We start from the raw sequence: 19,022 nt of genomic DNA on the forward strand, positions 1-19,022 counted from the left end.
TTATTCATTCCAGGTCCATCCACCAGTTTATTTTCTTTTGTTGCCATAAGGTATTCATTTAACGATGTGTAATTTTAGTAGATCATGGCAGCACGTGATTGTAAACAGCTGGCAGGAAAAGACAGGTGCTGAACGGGGAACAACTGGCATTGTTTGGTCACCTCTGGAAAGATAGTCTACATCTGATTAAAAAAAATACAATGATCCTATTCAAAAAATTTTAAGACACGATTGTTTGGTCACAGACACAGGAAGGAATACAAAAGCTGGGTTTGGCATAAGTGCAATAAAGGTGCAACTGGACTCCTGGGTGTGTGCTCTTGAATCAGATTTGCCTTGATAGATTAGTTGGGGAGGAAGAGGGACAGTAAGCCATGTGGGAAGCTGATTTGAGCAGCAATTCAACAAGAGCAAAACCCGCTAGGCTGTAAAATCAGAAGCCTTAACTGCTACACACCAAGCCCACCCATTTCGTACAGATTCTCAAGTGGTATATACCTCCTGGTTTCCCACTGTCATTATAGATGAGCAAAGAGGCAACAAAAAAAAACGAGACATTTGTCCCTCAGGGAGGAAAAAGAGACCCTGGAAATCTGTTTCACTCTGCCTGAATCCAGTCAGCTCAGTACTGAGAGACACTGACATCTGTTACTGAGAAACCCATGACCCAAACTGCCCGCATCTCCCATCGAAAGAGGACTGTGAGGTTTTGAGCACTTATAAAAAGGAGAGAAATTGGGGGTGGGAGGGTAGAAAAAAACATTCAAAACAAAATCAAACTGTTTTAGCAAAGACATTAGTTGGGTATTGTATAATTTTAGTACTTTCACATTTAGGATTTAACTAACATTAACAGATTGCCAGACCTGCCTTCTTGGTGGTGGTGGGGGGGGGAGAAAGGGAAGAAAATTCTATGTAAATTATGAATAAGTTGCAGAAGCAACTTGCACACAATCTAGAGCCCAGCCCTGAACCAGAATTTTTTTTTAAAATGTGACTTACTAGTCTCTTACAGGAGCACCGATAGCCAACGGCACACACAGTAGCAGCTCCAATCAGCCCCATTGATTTTCTCCTCTAAATTTTGTAATCAAGTCTTAGAAAATTTCAACTTTATTTCACTGAGGTTTATGGCATATCGACTGAGATTGGGTACTGAGCTGAGCCACTGTGCTTCACGGATCTGGGAAGCGGAGGAGAGGAGAAGAGAAAGACTGCGTCATTAAAAACAAGAGATTTATAGAGTTTTGGTTTAGTTCCAAGTGACCAGTGATGGAGGGCTCACCAAATGTTCTGGGGACAAAGGACATCATTTTGGAGGGCTTCAACTAAAAAAAAAAGGAAACTAGTCCATGAGGGAAAAAGGTGCCTGCTGGGTAAACAGTGCTGCAGGCCCCACCAAACTCAATTCATCCGCTTGTTTTCGCAGAAGAGGTTCCAACAACCTATACAGGAAAGAGTAAATATCATATTCAGAAATCAATATGTGTCAGAACAAAATAAATTAGAAAGTTTGCTTTTTTTTAAAAAAAAAATTGTCTACATTTTTTTGTTCCCACCGCACCCACTTTGTTTCCCAGTTGGCAGGATCAGGTGGGAATCTGTTCAAGGCTGCCCAAGCCAGCCAGCAAGAGTGTGACTGGCAGTGGCTGCCACCTGTGCGGATTTTCCCTCACTCCCTTTGGGGTGGTCCGCAGTGCATCCCTTAAATGGAATGACCAGGATTAGGAATTGGGCATACAAGGATATATCAGCACTGACCTGCATCCTACGCATTGCTAGGCACTTGAGAGGAGTCTATGATAAAGCCAATCATAAGTACATTTCATGTGCCCAACAGCCTTTTCTTCTTTCATATTACATGTTCTTGTAGTCCACTACTCCATTAAGAATTTCAGATTAAAAGCTGTGTTACATAATCGAAGGGCCATACAATGAATTTAATATGTATGATCCTTTTCTCTCTCTGTTCTCTGATTACCAGGCTGAGTATCAGGCAAGTGGCTGGCTCCTGTCCTCTGCAACTCTTTGGCCAATTAAGTTGAGAGAACAGATCAGAAATGTAGTCACTCAGGTTTCCTACTGCACACAGTCTGAAAGTACCTGATCTCAACATGGGTGAAATCTGTAGCACGCTTTGCAGTTGTTAAGCAGAATGCCATAAGTACATTTTTAAAAATAACAGCAGCAAAGCACCATCTCTTCCTTTCCCTCCCACATCCCCATTGTTTCCCCAGCCATCCATCATTTGAGGCAGTAATGATAACCTGCTCCCATCATGGAGGAAGCCTAGTCACTGAAGTGCTCTCAAAGGCCCATCAGCCCGCTTACAAGCAGCAGTAATAGAAGGGATCAGTGCATGAATAAAATGGTCCTGGGAAGGGAAATAAGTTAAGGAAGAATACAAACTGAAATCACCATCAATGCTAGGGGAGCTTGGCTCACCTGTTATGTCCATTTGCCCAATTCTCACAGTTCATCGTGGTCTGAGCCCTCTTCATCCATTACCTCCTGGCAAAGGGCTGGTGTCGAGAACTCCATCAAGTATTCACAGCGGCTGGGCTCTGACGTGGACAACACGGCAGTCTCTTTACCACAAGACAACTTAACCTGTTAGCAATTAAAATATACTTAAAGCCATGCTCCTCTAGCCAGGTTAAATGTTAAACTAGCTTGCATCACATTTTATGCATTTGTTCCCTTCCCTTTTGGTGTCAGTTGGGCTCAGTGGTAGCTCTCACCTCAGTCAGAAGGTCATGGGTTCAAGCCCTTAACCAGGACTTAAGCACATAATTTGAGGTTGATACACCAGTTCATTATTGAGCAAGTGTTGCACTGTCAGAACTAATTTGTGCACAAAACAAGGTACCACAAATAGCAATGAGAGGTTGAGGGAGAAATGTTGGCTAGGGCACCAGGGAATCACCTGCCCTTCTTTAAAAAGTTCTGCAGGATCCTTTACATCCACCTGAACAGGCAGACAGAACCTTGGTTTAACGTCTCATCCTAATAGACAGCACCTCAATCAATGCAGAAATCCTTCAATACTTCACTGAAGCAGCAACCTGGATTATATGCTCAAGTCCTGGAGAGGGACTTGAACTCACAACCTTTCACCCAAGAGGCAAGAGTGCTATCAACTGAGCCATAATGGCACCCAGCAGATTTGCAACAAAATTACTTCCTCTAAATTCAGGTGCATCTTCTGTTTCTCACACATGCAACAACAAACTATCCATTGTGTGCACAGATACAAATCCAGATGCACTTACCAAAGTGGACCTGTTTGGTCCCTGCCAGCAGCCAGTACCGTGTTCGTACTTCATCACACTAAACTTGTTGCTTTCTGGTCCAGCCCATGAACCCCACAAGCTACGTGCACACAAACAAAGAAGTTACTCATGCATTCCAACATCATAAGTGTCCTTGTTGCAAAATTAACTAAATTATCATTGGGAGATAGGAACAGGAGTGGGCCATTCAGCCACTTGAGCCTGTTCCGCCATTCCATTAGATCATGGCTGATCTGTATCGCAACTCCGTTTACCCGCATTGGTTCTGTAATCCTTGCCAAACAAAAATCTATCCATCTTAGTTTTGAAATTTTCAACTGATCCCTCCCCCAGCCTCAACAGCTTTTTGGGGGAAAAGAGTGTTCCAGATTTCCACTTTGTGTGAAGTAGTACTTCCTGATTTCACTCCTGAATGGCCTAGCTCTAAATTTAAGGTGATGCCCCCTTGTTCTGGACTCCCCCACCAGAGGAAATAGTTTCTCTCTATCTACCTTATCAAATCCTTTAATCATCTTAAACACCTCAATTAGATCACCCCGAAATCTTCTATACTCAAGGGAACAGAAACCTAACAAAATGAAGCTTTCCCCAAAGGCTCAGTGGGTAAATACACCACATTGGGCCATACAGACCACAAGGTGCTGGATTCAATCTTGGTCACAGTTCAGTTAGTTGATCTCAGATGTGCTGCAACTGGCTTCAATGCCCAAGTTTGAGGGGGTTAAAAACGAGTGATTATTGCTGCTGGAAAGTGCGAGTGTCAGGCAATGGCAGGACTGGTTTCAGCTGAGATGCCTTCCATGGCCAAGTGGCATGGCTGCTGTTAACGTTTCTCACGCACGTGAATAACCACTACTTGGATGTGATTCCAGAGCACCCATCTGTGAACCCATTTTCCAGCACGAGTCATTGCATTCAGGAGAGTGAAGAAAATGTGAAAAAGATAAAATGAATACCACCTTTGGAAGCAGGCAAAACTTGCCTCATCTGGTGTTCAGGAACACTTCCCCATTGCAGTCCCTAAGTTCACCAAGTATGGCAACACTGAACACATTACAACTTCCAACCTGAATAAATCTTCACTTAACTGGTTGACTATTCACTGCAACCAAAGCAATTCTTCCCCCTTGGGGGTCAAAAATTAAACTGTGGACCTTGTACCTATGTGAAGAGTTAGGTTTTGAGGAGGAAGAGCTTGGGTGGGGATCGCTAAGTTCAAGGGATAATCATTCTATTTCGTGTTTTAGAAACCATCCTATACAAGTCAACAGAAGGTGGGGGTGGGGGAGGAGGGGGGGGGGGGGGAAGAGGAATGAAACATTCAGCTTTAACAGTTGTTCAACTAAGGAATGATTAAATATTTAACAATTTCATTTTTTTCAAAGCACTTTTGAGATACTGTAGACATTTTAAGGTCAGTGCAATTTTTTTTTTAAAGAAGATTGAAACAGTAGTTGACAAGAGGAGAGGGGTTATTACTATGAAAATATGAGATTCACCTTCATTCTGCCTAGCAAAAAACATTCGATATGAAATATATGCGTTCAAGTTCAAAAACAGTGCTTTTCTCTCCGGCACCTTGGCTGACTGGCTGTTATCCATCACATAATCGATCAAAGTTTAGATCACCCGAATGGCAGACAGAATTAGTGGAAATTTGGAGTACCATTAGGTGGAATGAATTAATTTTTCCGTCTCCAGGTGGTCCCAGACTTCGGTCCCAGGTTCCACCTGATGTTACAGTTCACCACTTGGAGACGGGCTCACTCGGGCTGCTTTAAGTGGCACGGGAGGCAAGGTGGTTCCCAACCCTGGGGTCCACCTGCCTTTCTCCGCCACATTCCTGGGCCACGGGAGCCTTCTCTGCTTTGCCAGATTTTCCATGCTTCCCTTCCCCTCTGCTATTCTGCTGTAACCATTTATACCTCCTCTGCTCCCATCTTTTGTTTCTTTACTTGTCCCACCATCACCCCGTTTCACCTCACACCATCATTCCTTTTGTCATTTAATCACTTCTGCCCCACCCTATCGCAGAACTTTCCCTGCCCCCCTTTCTCCTGGACCTGCTATTGCTTAAAAACTGTTCATCTCTAACTTCTTCCAGTTCTGATGAAAGGTCATTGACCTGAAACGTTAACTCTGTTTCTCTCTCCACAAATGCTGCCTGCCCTGCTGAGTGTTTTCCAGCATTTTCTGTTTTTATTTCAGATTTCCAGCATCCACCATACTTTGCTTTTGTTTTTGCTTTAAGTGGTATAGTTTGATGAGTTATTTCATCTCATCATGTGGATAAATTTGTGCAGTACTCATTGCTATTCGAAGCCCATGATCTGATTATAGAGTGGCATGGATGGTCATTAAACAGTCTAACTCGAACCACTCTGATCTGCTGACATAAGGATTATCAAGCCAATTTCAGGCAGGTTAGTTGGTTGCAGTATGGTCGGCTGATGGCACAATGTGCTGGTATACCAAAGCATTGCAGTGCACAATGCTACAATACAGTTTGACTGCCTTTCCTCGCCTCGTGTTCCTAACCTCAGCTGGACCACCCAGTGAAGGCTGAGCACGGGCAATTCCGAGAAAGCGATGTGGGTAAAAATCTGAGAATCAACCCATACTATTTTCTACATTTTGAAGTGAAGGCGAGGAAACATAATAGATGAAAAATAATAAAGGAAAAGTTAAGGAATATCCACTGTACAAATCTACAATTATCTTACCCAAGACTCGTTTCTGAACCACCATGTTTTGGCTTTTGTACCACTTTATTGAATGGACAGACTTTGTAGACGTACCTGTAAGAAACAGACAACCATTGTTAAACTCAAAATCCTGAACAGCGTTTAATATTTCATTACTTCTAGCCCAGGGATGTCCTCATGCGGCCCCCGAGCCCTGGCAAAGCAGCCCTCAAAGCCCAGGCAACTCAGTCCTATTTTCCCTTATATTGCTTATTTCCTGGTTTGTCCTATTTGAATTTCATAGGTCTGGAGGTTTGGAAAGGACTGTTTTTACGCTGTTGCCCTGTGAGTGGATAAGTCATTAAAATGCTCAGAACCATTATTAACTTAAGATACATGCAAATTAATCAGAATATGGAGTTAAAATTACAGCTCCGAGGTTCCATACTACACATTTATGCGGCACACAAAGACAAGCTTGGACACCCAAGTTCTACTATTCGTACCTTCCCCTTTACAGAGGATTTGAGAGCACTTGAAAGTATATTAACATGGCAATGTAATGGAGACACAACACATCTGCAGAAGTACTTCATTAACTATCAAAGTACACAGGTGGGAAGAACATTTCCTTCTCGCCACTAAAGGAAAGACTTGCATTTATATAGCACCTTTCACGTCCTCAGGACATCCCAAAGCTCTTCACAGCCAATGAAGTATTTTTGAAGTGTAGTCACTGTTGTACGTTGGAAACACGGCAGCCAAATTGCACACAAGGTCCCACAAACAGCAATGAGATAATGACCAGATAATTTTTTTTTTAAATAGTGATGTTGGTTGAGGGATAAATGTTAGCCAGGGTAGACCTCCCCTGCTCCTGTTCAAATAGTGCCATGGGATCTTTTACATCCAACTGAGGGGGCAGACAGGGCCTCAGTTTAACGTCTCATCCGAAAGACGGCATCTCCAGAAATACAGCACTCCCTCAGTACTGTACTGGAATATCAGCCTAGTTTATGTGCTCAAGTCTCTGGAGTAGGATTGGAACCCACAACCTTCTGGTTTAAGAGGCAAGAGTGCTACCAGCTAAGCTAGAAGCAACACTGACCACAAAATGTTCATGAAGTTACTTTAATTAGAATGGGGGTGGAGGGGAGAGGGAGAAGAGAGAAAGGGGAGTGTGAACTCAAACTTGCTTTCTCCGGTCACTCCACTTCTACCCAATAACAGATTATTGCATTGTGGAGCTTTGCAAGACGGAGGATAAGTTTAGGAGCAACTTCATATAATGTCACGTACACGCACCCTGGTAATCAACTGCAAATTATTTCTCAAATCAACCTGCTGTAATGGTTTCAAATCATTGATCCTTCACTGCAATTGTCACAACGACAGAGCTCACTGGCCACATACAAATGGGCCCATACCTGGAATAATTAACAGGATATTCTTTAAAATTAAAAATAATAAAAACAGTACTGCATGCTGCAATAGGTAATATCCGCTACCCTTGTAACTCTGACCTCCTTTGCATCCTTGGGAGGCAGAGACTACTCTTCAACCCTTCAAAATCTAACCTCTTGGACCATACCTTCAGACACTAACCCTTTTTCCACCAGTGCTTGGCACCCATTATTGCGTCTGAGATATGCTTCGGTACGTTTTACTATGTGCATTGAACTATAAAAGTGCCAAGTTGTTGCTTTTATCACAATCAAAGTTCTCAAAATACAACTAATATTTACATTGTGCTCCTCACATAATGAAACTTCTCAGAGCACTGAACAAGGGAGGACCTGATCTAAAAAGAGGGTGGAAAAATTTAGATGCAGATAGGGAGAAAGGGAGGATAAACTGAAGATATGATCAAAGAGAAAGACTTCTGAAGATAACGAGGGAGAAGGCAAAGCAAAGTGGTCGAGATGGGAATATTCCAAGGGCAGTGATGCAGCAACTGAACAAACAGACTTTAACGATGAAGTAAATGAAATACACTTCAGCCACCATTTTATTTATGTCAAGAAATGGAAGTGTTGGCTCAGTTTCCCCTCAGCACTTGTATGAAAGCACCTCACCTCCATTTGTAATGCAGAAACGACTTGCGAGTCCTTTCACCCTCTCCTCCCACTAACAATCTGTGCCACCACGTTGACTAAGAATATTTATTAAGAAATATTTAACTTTGGAAATTCAGAGAGTCATAAAGACATAGCTTATTTTGAAAGTTGAAAAGATTTTGAAGTGTTGGGAAGGCTAACCAGTACAAATGTATACAAGGAGGAAGAGTGAATGCTGACAGTAATGAACTACCACAAAAGTAATGTGTGTGTGTGTGTGTGTGTGTGTGTGTGTGTGTGTGTGTGTGTGTGTGTGTGAGAGAGAGAGAGAGAGAGAAAATAACAAACACCAACAAATCAAGGAACAAATGAACAAAAGCCTACAAGATGAGATTTAAGATTACAAACTCAAATATTTTCAACATTCAAAAAATCAATTCTTAAAACTACATTACATTTAGTGTTCAGCAAATTTAATGCATGAGAGAACTATGGTAAACTAATATTAAGGAGAATCACGTCCTTCCTTTATTTTTGAAGCGTTACCAACTGTCATTAACTTTGACAGCAATTTGTTTATTTGTTCTTTTTAATATAAAAAAATCCCAGTTTAAGCAACCAAGTCTCAATGACACCCTGGAGGAGTTACTGACAAGACAGTGCAAGGGAGCTGAATTACCAAGAGAGTCATTATCCAGAGGTGCTTCACTGATCTTGTCATTTCGACAGAGAGATTCTAGATTAATTCAGCTCCACCACTCCGTCAAGCACTGTAGCTCCTCCAAATCAATTCTCCTAATGATACCATCAGCTGAAGCAAAAGCCAAGAGGAAGGGGCAGAGAACAAAATGGATGTTAAATCTCATTGTGGCTGTGGTTAGATTTTCAAAAGGATGGCAAGGTTCCTCCAAAATAAACTTTCATACAACCAACTGCAATAATGAACTGACGGGAGAGAGTGTTTGTGTGGAGTTTTAGTACAGTGGGGTTAATGAACCTGCATTGTAAGTATCAAGAGAGGATTAAACAAAAATAAAAGCAGCAAGCTCGTTTTCAAGACACCGATTATCTGATGAGGGGAAATCAATTATGAAGTTTAGTGGAAAAATATAGTAATTTCTATTCTCCCCACCCAATTTTGAAATGAGATTTCTCCCTTCCAAAAGGTCTCTAATGCATATCACTCCTTTCTCAAATGTCAGGAAAAGAATATTTACTGAAAAATAACGATCAGTTTTACTGAGGGGAAATTTGTTTCAGGATGTGAGCAACTCTGGCAGGACCAATTTATTGCTCATCCCAAGTGCCCCAAGGTGCTGGTGGGCAGGTCTCCTATTACTGCATACAAATTACATACTTTTAACCTTAACCCTGAAGCTAACATATATATATAGATCAATGATGAGCAGTGCAAGGGTCAAGATTGGAATCTATAATGTCATAATGTTGGGTTCTCAAATAACTAAATCACACGATTCTTTCATGGTTCAAAAATCCTGGAAGTCATGAAAATCCAATGAGCCCATATAATCTTGAGATTTTTTTTTACATAGATTGTACAGCACAGAAACAGGCCACTTGGCCCAACTGGTCTCTGCCGGCATTTATGCTCCACACAAGCCTCCTCCTACTCCTACTCCTTTTCATCTAACCCTATCAGCATATCCTTCTATTCCTTTTTCCCTCACATGCTTATCTAGCTTCTTAATTGGATCTACGCAATTCCCCTCAACTATTCCTTGTGGTAGAGCGTTCCACATTCTTACCATCCTCTGGGTAAAGAAGTTTATCCTTAATTCCCTATTGGATTTATTGGTGACCATCTTATATTTAGGGCACCTAGTTTTGGTCTCCTCCACAAGTGGAAACACCTTCTCTACATCTACCCTATCAAATGCTTTCATTATCTTAAAGACTGTTATCAAGTCACATCTCAGCCTTCTCTTTTGTAGAGAAAACAGCCCCAGCCTGTTCAGCCTTTCCTGATTAATGTATCCTCAGTGTTCTGGTATCATCCTCGTGAATCTTTTTTGCACTTCAAGTGCCTCAATATCCTTTTTATAATATGGAGACCAGAACTGTGCACAATTACTGAAAAAGTGTGGTCTAACCAAGGTTCAATACAAGTTTAACATAACTTCTCTGCTTTTCAATTCTATCCCTCCGGAAATGAACGCCAGTGCTTGGTTTGCTTTATTATGGCCTATATCACTACATTTAGTGGTTTGTGTATCTGTACCTCTAGATCCTTTTGCTCCTCTACCCCATTTAGACTCTTATTGTCCAAGCAGTATGTGGCCTCCGTATTCTTCCTATCAAAATGCAACACCTCACACTTATTCATATTGCAATTCATTTGCCAATTACACACTCATTCTGCAAGTTTATTGTCTTTCTTGTATTTTGTCGTATTCTTTCTCGGTATTTACAATGTTCCCCAGTTTGGTGTAGTCCACAAATTTTGAAATTACACTTTCAATTTTCAAGTCCAAATCATTTCTGCTCCACAATATCAACACTAATCAGGGGGGTGTGCAGACCAGAAGGGAGCAGCTAAGAACGCCAAAGTTCTGAGCCCATCCAAACAGAGGGGGGTCAAATCACACATACAGAGTGCAGCATCTGCCACCCCTACCCTCCAGCCAGCTGTTCTACAGCGAGCTGGATAGATGTAAAAACAGTTTCCCTTAGTCGCAAAAGCTTAAAATCCCCAAAACAAATGCTTTGGAGCTGAAGTCATGTGAACTGTGGTTTATAGATTAAAGATCTGAATTTGAGTTAAACCAGAAGGCCCATATAAAAGTTGCATGAAGTAAAGCACTCCACTGTCTGACCGCTCAACATATACTGTCCGATTTTAAGAAATTTCATGCTGCCTTCCACTCATGCTCTATATTTTATGCATGGCTGCAAGGCCTTGCAAAAAAACAGCCCCCGCACTGCAGGGTTTTCACCTTGCAGGTCTGAAGGTAACATGAAAAACTCTACAAACTTTCCAAACAGTGGTGAGATAAACCACTGGGGTAGGGGAAAGAAAAAAAGCTAGAGGATCCACCCGTGAACACAAGTCACAATATAAATAATTCATACTAATGAATTACTCAAGTGCATTGACTATTGTGCAGACAAAGGCAGCAGCCTTTCTGCATCAATAATGTCTCACAAAAACAACGACAAGAACAACCAATTAATCTGTTATTTTTTAGTGGGTGTTGGTAAGGAAGGAACATTGCTCAGAATACCAGGAAAATTCACTATTCCTCTTCAAATACTGCATTCGGAATTTTTAACATGCACCAAACAAGCATACAGATACTTAGCTTAATGTCTCATCTGACGATGCAGCACCTCCTCAGTACTGGACTGGACTGGTCAGCCTAGATTACGAGCTCAAGCCCTGGTGTGGGGCTTGAATCCATGACCTTCTGACACCAATGTGAGAGCATTACCAACTGAACCAAGCTGAAATCAAATTCTAAGTACTATTCCCCTATTTTAGCTGTACGTGCAATAAGGGGCAATGTCTTTCTCTGAAATATTAGTATCATTAACATTATTACTTTATTTACAGGTATTAGTGAAACCCAATTAATTTAACATTCATTTCTTATCTGCTTTTCAAGTTACACAAATCTTCAAATTCCTGCGCCACAGAGTCATCGCAATCACTTCAGGTGCATACCGCACACAAACAGATTGTTAACAAAAACAACCTTTGAGATTCTACAAGTGAAGAATACCAAAGTACAGTAACTACTTCTATAAAGGCTACGGCTGGGGCTTTATACTTCTGCGCTCACCAGCGTGATTTTGTGCCCATTAAATAGTAAACAGGTGGAACAATCACATGCTGGGCAGCAGAGAATGGAGAACCTCTGAGTTTGTCTGTAATTATCTGCTGCTACACTTAAGAATTTCCTCTTTGAAGTTTTAGTTTCTAGTAGATTAGATAATGAAGGCGAATCAGGATCCATTCGCTAACAAGCAATGTTACAAATCATCATTGAGCATTTTGTGCTCTTAGTTGTGCTGATCTAAACAAGCACTATACAGACATTTAAATACATTCAGCTGTTCTGGCAGCACTCAAAAATCTGTTCCCAAACACCTGCTTCAAAAGCAGTGAGGACATGAATTCAACACATATAGTTTTAAGTTTTTTTTAAACCTGACAAAATGAGGATGCTTTTCCTAATACTAACTTGGCATTAACATATTTGTTAAATTGCACTAGCTGCTATTTTTAAAAAAAACTGTGTTTTATCCTGTTTTCAGGAGATTGGCTTCAGTTCACCACTGTTCCCTTTTACACCACGCACTCGTAGCTGGTGTGGCTGGGCCCCGCTGAACAATGTGGAGACCCAGAGTGAAAAAAACAACAGGATCAGCTACCTACGTTTACTTTATTGAAAGCAGCAGTCTTAACCTAAAAGCACATTTCTGCAGGTCTATGAAGCTGTTGATTCCCTGAACATCAGGGTGTTTGTTATACCATGGAGTGCAGCCAATGAATGGAGAACTGCACATCTGCTGTCAGCTGCACTCCTATCATGTTGAAGCACCTACGGGGTGCAGAAGCTTAGGATGTGCGATCACTATGAGGGGCTTTAGAAAATTACAGAGACCCAGCAATGGTCACACAGATGCTGCAGTGAAGAATTTATCATTGATACGCTGGGACGTTTTACTGTATTAAAAGCGCTATAAAAATGCAAGTTGATGTTGATGATTGCTTCAGGTTTAAAAAAAACGAAGTCCCACATTCCGTATACTTCTGTTTCCGTTTGCCACCTTTACCAGTACAACGCAATGACAAGCCATATGCTTCCTGTCTTGAGGAAGTTATTTCCTCAGCATAATGATCTGTTCATCTCAGACCCTCACATCAGCTATATTGTGAACACACAAATACCAAAAAGGGGGGGTTGGGGAGTCAAAGATTCTACTCACTCGTTTGTTGTCATTTCATAGCACTGGTTGAACAGGTACGCAAATTCTCCATCGGGTCCAAAGTCAACCGTAAGTTCCTTCTCGAGGCTCCTATAAAACAGCAGCAGTGGAACTGTAAATCAAGAGGTGTATTTTCTTGGATGGGGCTTTTTAAAATCGCCTGCTTTGCCAAAGGAATTATCATAGTATGTTAAAACAATCAGAATCATAGTATCCAAATTCCCCTTCTCACTGCCATAAAGGCAACAAATCAAATAAAAAGGTCAGGAAAATTAATCAGATGTCTAAATTTAATTTAACAAAGTCACACTTTCAAATAAAAATGACAACCTGATCATAATACTGTAGAATATCACTGATCCAGTTACATAGTACTGTTATTAGATAAGTCACAGCAGTTAACAAAACATTCTCTACCTAGATGACTTCTATACTTTAGCCAATGTCCCTTTAAGAATTTTTTTTTGTGCACGTGTCAGAGCAAGTATGTGACTGTTTACAACACAATTCTTGCTTCCTGTGGTCCACAGACATGGACATCTATGCTTTATCTGAAGCAGGCCAATCTGCTAGAATCATTTTCTTAGTTTTCTAAATATTTGAATGAAAATTCAATTTGCACATCATGCAAACCTTGTATCACGTACATTTATTGCACATAAAATCGTATCTCACCCATACTATATTTTACTTGTGCTCCAAAGCAAACCACATGCGGTAACCCAAGAATCTGAATTGGCGATTTTAATTTTCCATCTGTGCTGAGTTACTGGTCCAGTTGGGCCAGCAGTAGAAGCATTACAACTGGCCTCAGTTGGAAGGGTGCAAGTAAAAGATGAACAAAAAATGGACAGGGGTCATAGAATCATAATGGCACAGAAGGAGGCCATTCGGCCCATCATGTCCATGCCGGCTGAAAATGAGCCACCCAGCCCAATTCCACTTTCCAGCACTTCGTCCGTAGCCTTGTAGGCTGCGGCACTTCAAGTGCATATCCAAGTACTTTTTAAATGTGATGAGGGTTTCTGCCTCTACCACCCTTTCAGGCAGTGAGTTCCAGACCCCCACCACCCTCTAGTGCACGGTTACTATGCAGCAACCCCTGCTGGAAGTATACGTGTGAATATCAAACGAGGCCAAGATCATTCCCGGCTGTGATGCCCCATACGATAAAATAGCCCTTCAACACTTGCAGCCTGGTCTCAAATGACCAAGGTACCAGAGAGCTGATGGCACTTGTGCAGCTGTACCTCAAAAGCAATCACTGCCTTCAGGAGAGGAAGGGAGAAACGTTTTCTTAAAAAAAAATATTTGACTTGGAAATGAAGAATGAATAAAAAGAAAATGCTGAACTTATGACAAAAAACAAAATTAATTATCCATATGAAAGCATTATGCTGTTATATACACTTCATCACAATTGGATTTTTCCAGTACAATATTAGGTTTGGAAGTTGCAGCTATCTATCTGAAGTCTTGCCTGTTGGATTTAGAATGTAGACTAACTGCATCCATCAACAATTTGATGGAGTTCAAGACACAGAGATTGAGGAGCTTTGTGTGGAACATTTGTGGGTCACTTAATGTCACAACAGCACATACGAACACTTTCTTGGCCATCGTGCAATCGCCAGTCCAGTCCTGGAAATTACTTTGTGACAATTCTCTATGTTTCCTTGCATGTTAGGCTGTGTAAACAGAATGCCCGAAGAAAAACAATGGAAACCTGGATCTGGACTTTGGCTTGACATTTTTGCACACCTGATGCAGGGTCCTATTACCTATAAAAGACTGGATAAGAGTTTTTAAAAAATACACAGGTAGGGTTACCTTGGAGAATGATGTACAATTTCAAGCTGGCATGGAGTCACATCATCACAATAATTATTTCTAAATGCTGTCAGCACAGGACTATCACAAGTGCTGCAATTTACATGCTGTACCAACTGCTGCCAGCACACAAGTACACTAACCGGCTTCCTAGTGTCACTCAGATATAACCCTCTGTCCCAAAGCAAAATACTTGCTTCCATCCAAAAATAGTTTCCAAAACAAAAAAAACAAATTTAATTCCCAAAATAGAATAGGCAGGTTTCAACAGTCATCCCCTCAGTGCAAGAATCTCTTCCTAAGCAACCACTTCCCTCCAGCGCCAACAGTGGATCGAAACGCTACAGAAACTACCACTGTCCTCAGTATTAATCACTTTCTTTACCAACACAGCACAATGTCACATCATCATCAACTAACATCTCCAATATGACAACAGAGCTGCAGAATACCAACCGCTTCACCATTCCAAATATGAAAGTACATAGGTCAGTACATAAAAGCAATTTCTCAAGGGCAATTAGGGATGGGCAATAAATGCCAGCCTCGTCAGCGACGCCCACATCCCATGAACGAATAAAAAAAAATTTTAAAACGAGATCCTGCCGAGAACAGAATATATGAAACCTAATCAAAGGGTGCAGACCCAGAGTACAGAACACGACCAAAGCGTAGGATAAAAGTAGCACTGTTTGGGTGTTACCAAACACGGCTCTGAAGTCAGCAGATTATAGTGGAAGGCAAGGAAGGAGGGAAGAAGCTCCACAGTTTGGAGGTCACGTAAACGAATGAGTTAGGGTGGATGGTGCGATGAGTCTAGATTTCAACACCGTTCAGATGCAACAGTTAATAAGCTTAGCTCAGTACTATACTTGGTGCTAACCAGTGGATCACCCATGGATTTGCCACAGGTCAGGGCTACGCGAGTTTCCCACCGAGTGCATTAGTGATGCTGCAGGTATAAGTATGGGGCTCTAAAGCTTATGAAGCTCCATCTGGTAGTTGAAGTGTGCAGCTGGCTGTATGCCACAAAATGATGCCCAAATAAGGAGTGCACAGCACGCATAGTATATTTAATATATTATAGAAAAATAATGATTCTCTAGAATGTAGAGCAGGGCTTTGCTGGTAAAGCAGAAATGGTCTGATGTTGTGATGACAAGACCAGCGTATTAGTCAAGGCAGACCAGTACCTGAACGTGCCCATCGGCCCACAGTACCGAATTTCCTTCAGCTCTGAACCAGTCAGCCTCAAAACACTGAAGTACAGCCAGCTTCAACATAATGCTGATGATTTATAAAATTTCTATCTTTAACCGAAGTATAGTAAGAATTCAAGGAAACTATGCAAAACAAAAAATTGAAGTATGTCCAGTGCTCCAAGGGTTAAATTATGAGGAGAAATTACATAAACTGGGCTTGTATTGCCTGGAATAGAGAAGGTTACGGGTGATTTGATTGAGGTTTTTAGGATTTTGAAAGGAACTGATTGGGTTAGATAGAAACTTTTTCCACTGGTGGGGAAGCCTAGGACAAGGGGGCATAACCATAAAATCAGAGCCAGGCCAACTAGGAGAGAAGTCAGGAAACGCTTCTTCACTAAAGTGGTAGAAGTGTGGAACTCTCGCCCACAAAAAGCAGTAGATGCCAACTCAATTAATAATTTTATTATTGTTCCTATTGTTCCTCCTGTTCCTATATTTCACTGAATTCCTTTTTGAAGCAAAAATTGTAATTTCCAATTTGGCCCACATATGGGAATTTCTCCTTTTGGAAAAAAATGTATTCAGTTCAATTGACAGCAAAATCCCTGATTTAAAGTAGGCTGAGTGTTTCAAGATGAGATGTGCCAATGTGCATTCATTTGCAGCACCTCCCTGCACCTAATAATGGAGAGCCCAAGTTCTCTCCCATTGCTTGCATCCATAATGGAAGCAATCGCGAATACAAACAGTGAAACAAGATAAAGCCACTGGAAGCAAATCAGTTCTACTCATGCAAACACACGTTATAAAGACATTGCATATTTGGCTGGCTCTTTTGTGGGCCAGATTTTAATGTGGTTTTGGAAGGTTATTTTGTGCCCTGGGGATAGACTTGGCGATTCCTATATTAACATTTCAGTGGAGCGCAAGCATTCGCTTGATTCACACCAATTTTTGTTTTAAAAGTGAATGTCAAGTATTTCTGGCATCCAAGTCTTTGGTGACGGATCATGTTGGAGAATTACCTCGCATGTTAATATGTCAAGCGCCCTCAGTCAGTTATGCTACAAATAGATGCTTTGTAAAGCTCCTCTATGCTCTGCTTTAACTTTTACCGTCAAAAAGCACCTTTTCCTTTCCTATGTCTTCTCCACCCCCTCCAACTGCCAATTAGGCTTTAAGACAACAGGAGTTTCGCAGTATATCATTTTCAAAGCTCATCTTCTATTACTGAGCTTTAATAGGAAGACTTGCAAATAGCAAAGCACTAAGTTTTTGAACGATTTCAAGCTCTGGGCCCACAGATGCTATTATGGTTTCTTGGAGAGAGATTTGCTCAGCTTAATTAAAAGGATACTTCAGGATTTTTTGAAATGCCAGGCACCTTGCCTTGAATATCAAACAGCTAATTTTTATATTTGAGGTACATTACCCGATCGAATTCTCCACCTCCTTCAGCGATTTCTCAGCTTCAGAGAATTCATTTCTAGCTTTATCAGCAACTGAAAAGAAAATGACATGCAGGTTAACAGGCAATAGGTTTAATACAGCATTAAACAGGATTCCAACAAGCAGGAGACAACTTTGTTGTGACACAGCAGGTGTAAACTTGTTCAGTACACACTGGTCATCACCACTTTATTTCTCTACAAAAGTAAAGGTGATGATAGCATTAATAGAACCTTACATGTCAAAACATCTCAAAGTGCTTTATACAATAATGCAAGCAGAAGTACTATTACATAAACTGCTGTGATGTGATGGCACAGAATGTTCTGCAATAGGTTATATGTCTACATACTCCAGGAGCCACAAAGAAAAAGGCAGTGAGTTATCAATTGAGCATCTCTTCAAAACTGGGTACACTGGTACTGGCAGAGGTGTCACATGTCTGCCAACAGCCTGGAATTCTAGAAATGGGAAAAGCTTTTTTTAAAAAAAAACTCACTTCAGAAAGTTGAAATTATTAACCAGTCATGCAGTAGCCAGATTGGAGGTAAAGCTTTTTCAAGACAGCTCCAAGAGACATGCTGCCCAGCTGTGTGCATGGAGGCAATGAACCCTTTAACATAGCTGTGATTATCTAGCATTAATGTGCATGATCACATATATCCCAGCACCTCTCCACTGATCGTCATCCTCCTCTCCACAAGGTATTCGACTCAATTTCCATCAGTCATAAGTCAATTTATATTGCTGCTCATAGCAGGGAGCTGCAATTGCATTACTCGGATGAGACGTTAAACGGAGGCCCTGTCTGCCTGCTCAGGTAGATGTAAAAGATTCTATGGCACTCCTTGAAGAGGAGCAGGGGAGGTCTCCTGATGTTCTGGCCAAAATTTATTCATCAACCAACACCACTAAATACAGATTATCTAGTTATTTGTCTCATTGCAGTTTGTGAGCCCTTGCGGTGTGCAAACTGGCTGGCGTATTAACCGGCAAGTGACTATACTTCGAAAGTAATTCATAGGCTATAATGTACTATGGGACATCCTGAGAACAATGAATTTATATTTATATAGCACATTTATTGTTTATTAATAAGCATGTTCCTGTGCTCCAAACTGAGATCATATACAACTAGGAATTGCTTCCACTCTCTTCCTCTCTCCTTACAAAGTACTTCTTACTCATTCATCTTGACTGTCAAGCAGGCCAGAAGGAATTACACATGGAACTTCATGCACAAGCAGAGTGATTTTTCTTATCATCTAGCTTGTAAAACTAAGTATAAATATTGGTTTCACAAGCCGGGGGTGAATCCAAGCAGATTAATTGATGGAATCAGACAACGAGATATATCAAAGAGTAGTCTTGGGGCTGTTTATGCGCCAACTTTCAGAGTTCTATAAGTAACAAGAGATGAATCAACCAGAACAAGTGTTTCAATGATACAAAATTTGTCAGGACTTACATGAGAAATTTCATCCCAAAAGTTAAACCCATTCTAGGCGGTGGCTCAAATTGATCACTGTGCAATTTTAAGTTACTCGTTGCAAT

General features: G+C 41.1%; 1 protein-coding gene across 1 annotated transcript in view; it reads right to left on the bottom strand.

Annotated features, from left to right (window-relative positions):
• prkcsh (PRKCSH beta subunit of glucosidase II) overlaps window positions 1-19,022 on the bottom strand; it is a 52,416-nt gene continuing 33,394 nt past the window's right edge. Inside the window, exons 12-17 of the mRNA XM_067973070.1 lie at window positions 17,452-17,521; window positions 12,985-13,074; window positions 6,017-6,091; window positions 3,273-3,372; window positions 2,446-2,610; window positions 1-1,445 (exon numbers count right to left, since the gene is read on the bottom strand). Coding sequence (XP_067829171.1) covers window positions 2,470-2,610; window positions 3,273-3,372; window positions 6,017-6,091; window positions 12,985-13,074; window positions 17,452-17,521 — 476 coding nt within the window. The 3' untranslated portion in view covers window positions 1-1,445; window positions 2,446-2,469. The remainder of the gene's footprint in view (window positions 1,446-2,445; window positions 2,611-3,272; window positions 3,373-6,016; window positions 6,092-12,984; window positions 13,075-17,451; window positions 17,522-19,022) is intronic.

This window comes from Heptranchias perlo, chromosome 37 (assembly GCF_035084215.1).
Source record: "Heptranchias perlo isolate sHepPer1 chromosome 37, sHepPer1.hap1, whole genome shotgun sequence".
NCBI classification, from domain to species: domain Eukaryota; kingdom Metazoa; phylum Chordata; class Chondrichthyes; order Hexanchiformes; family Hexanchidae; genus Heptranchias; species Heptranchias perlo.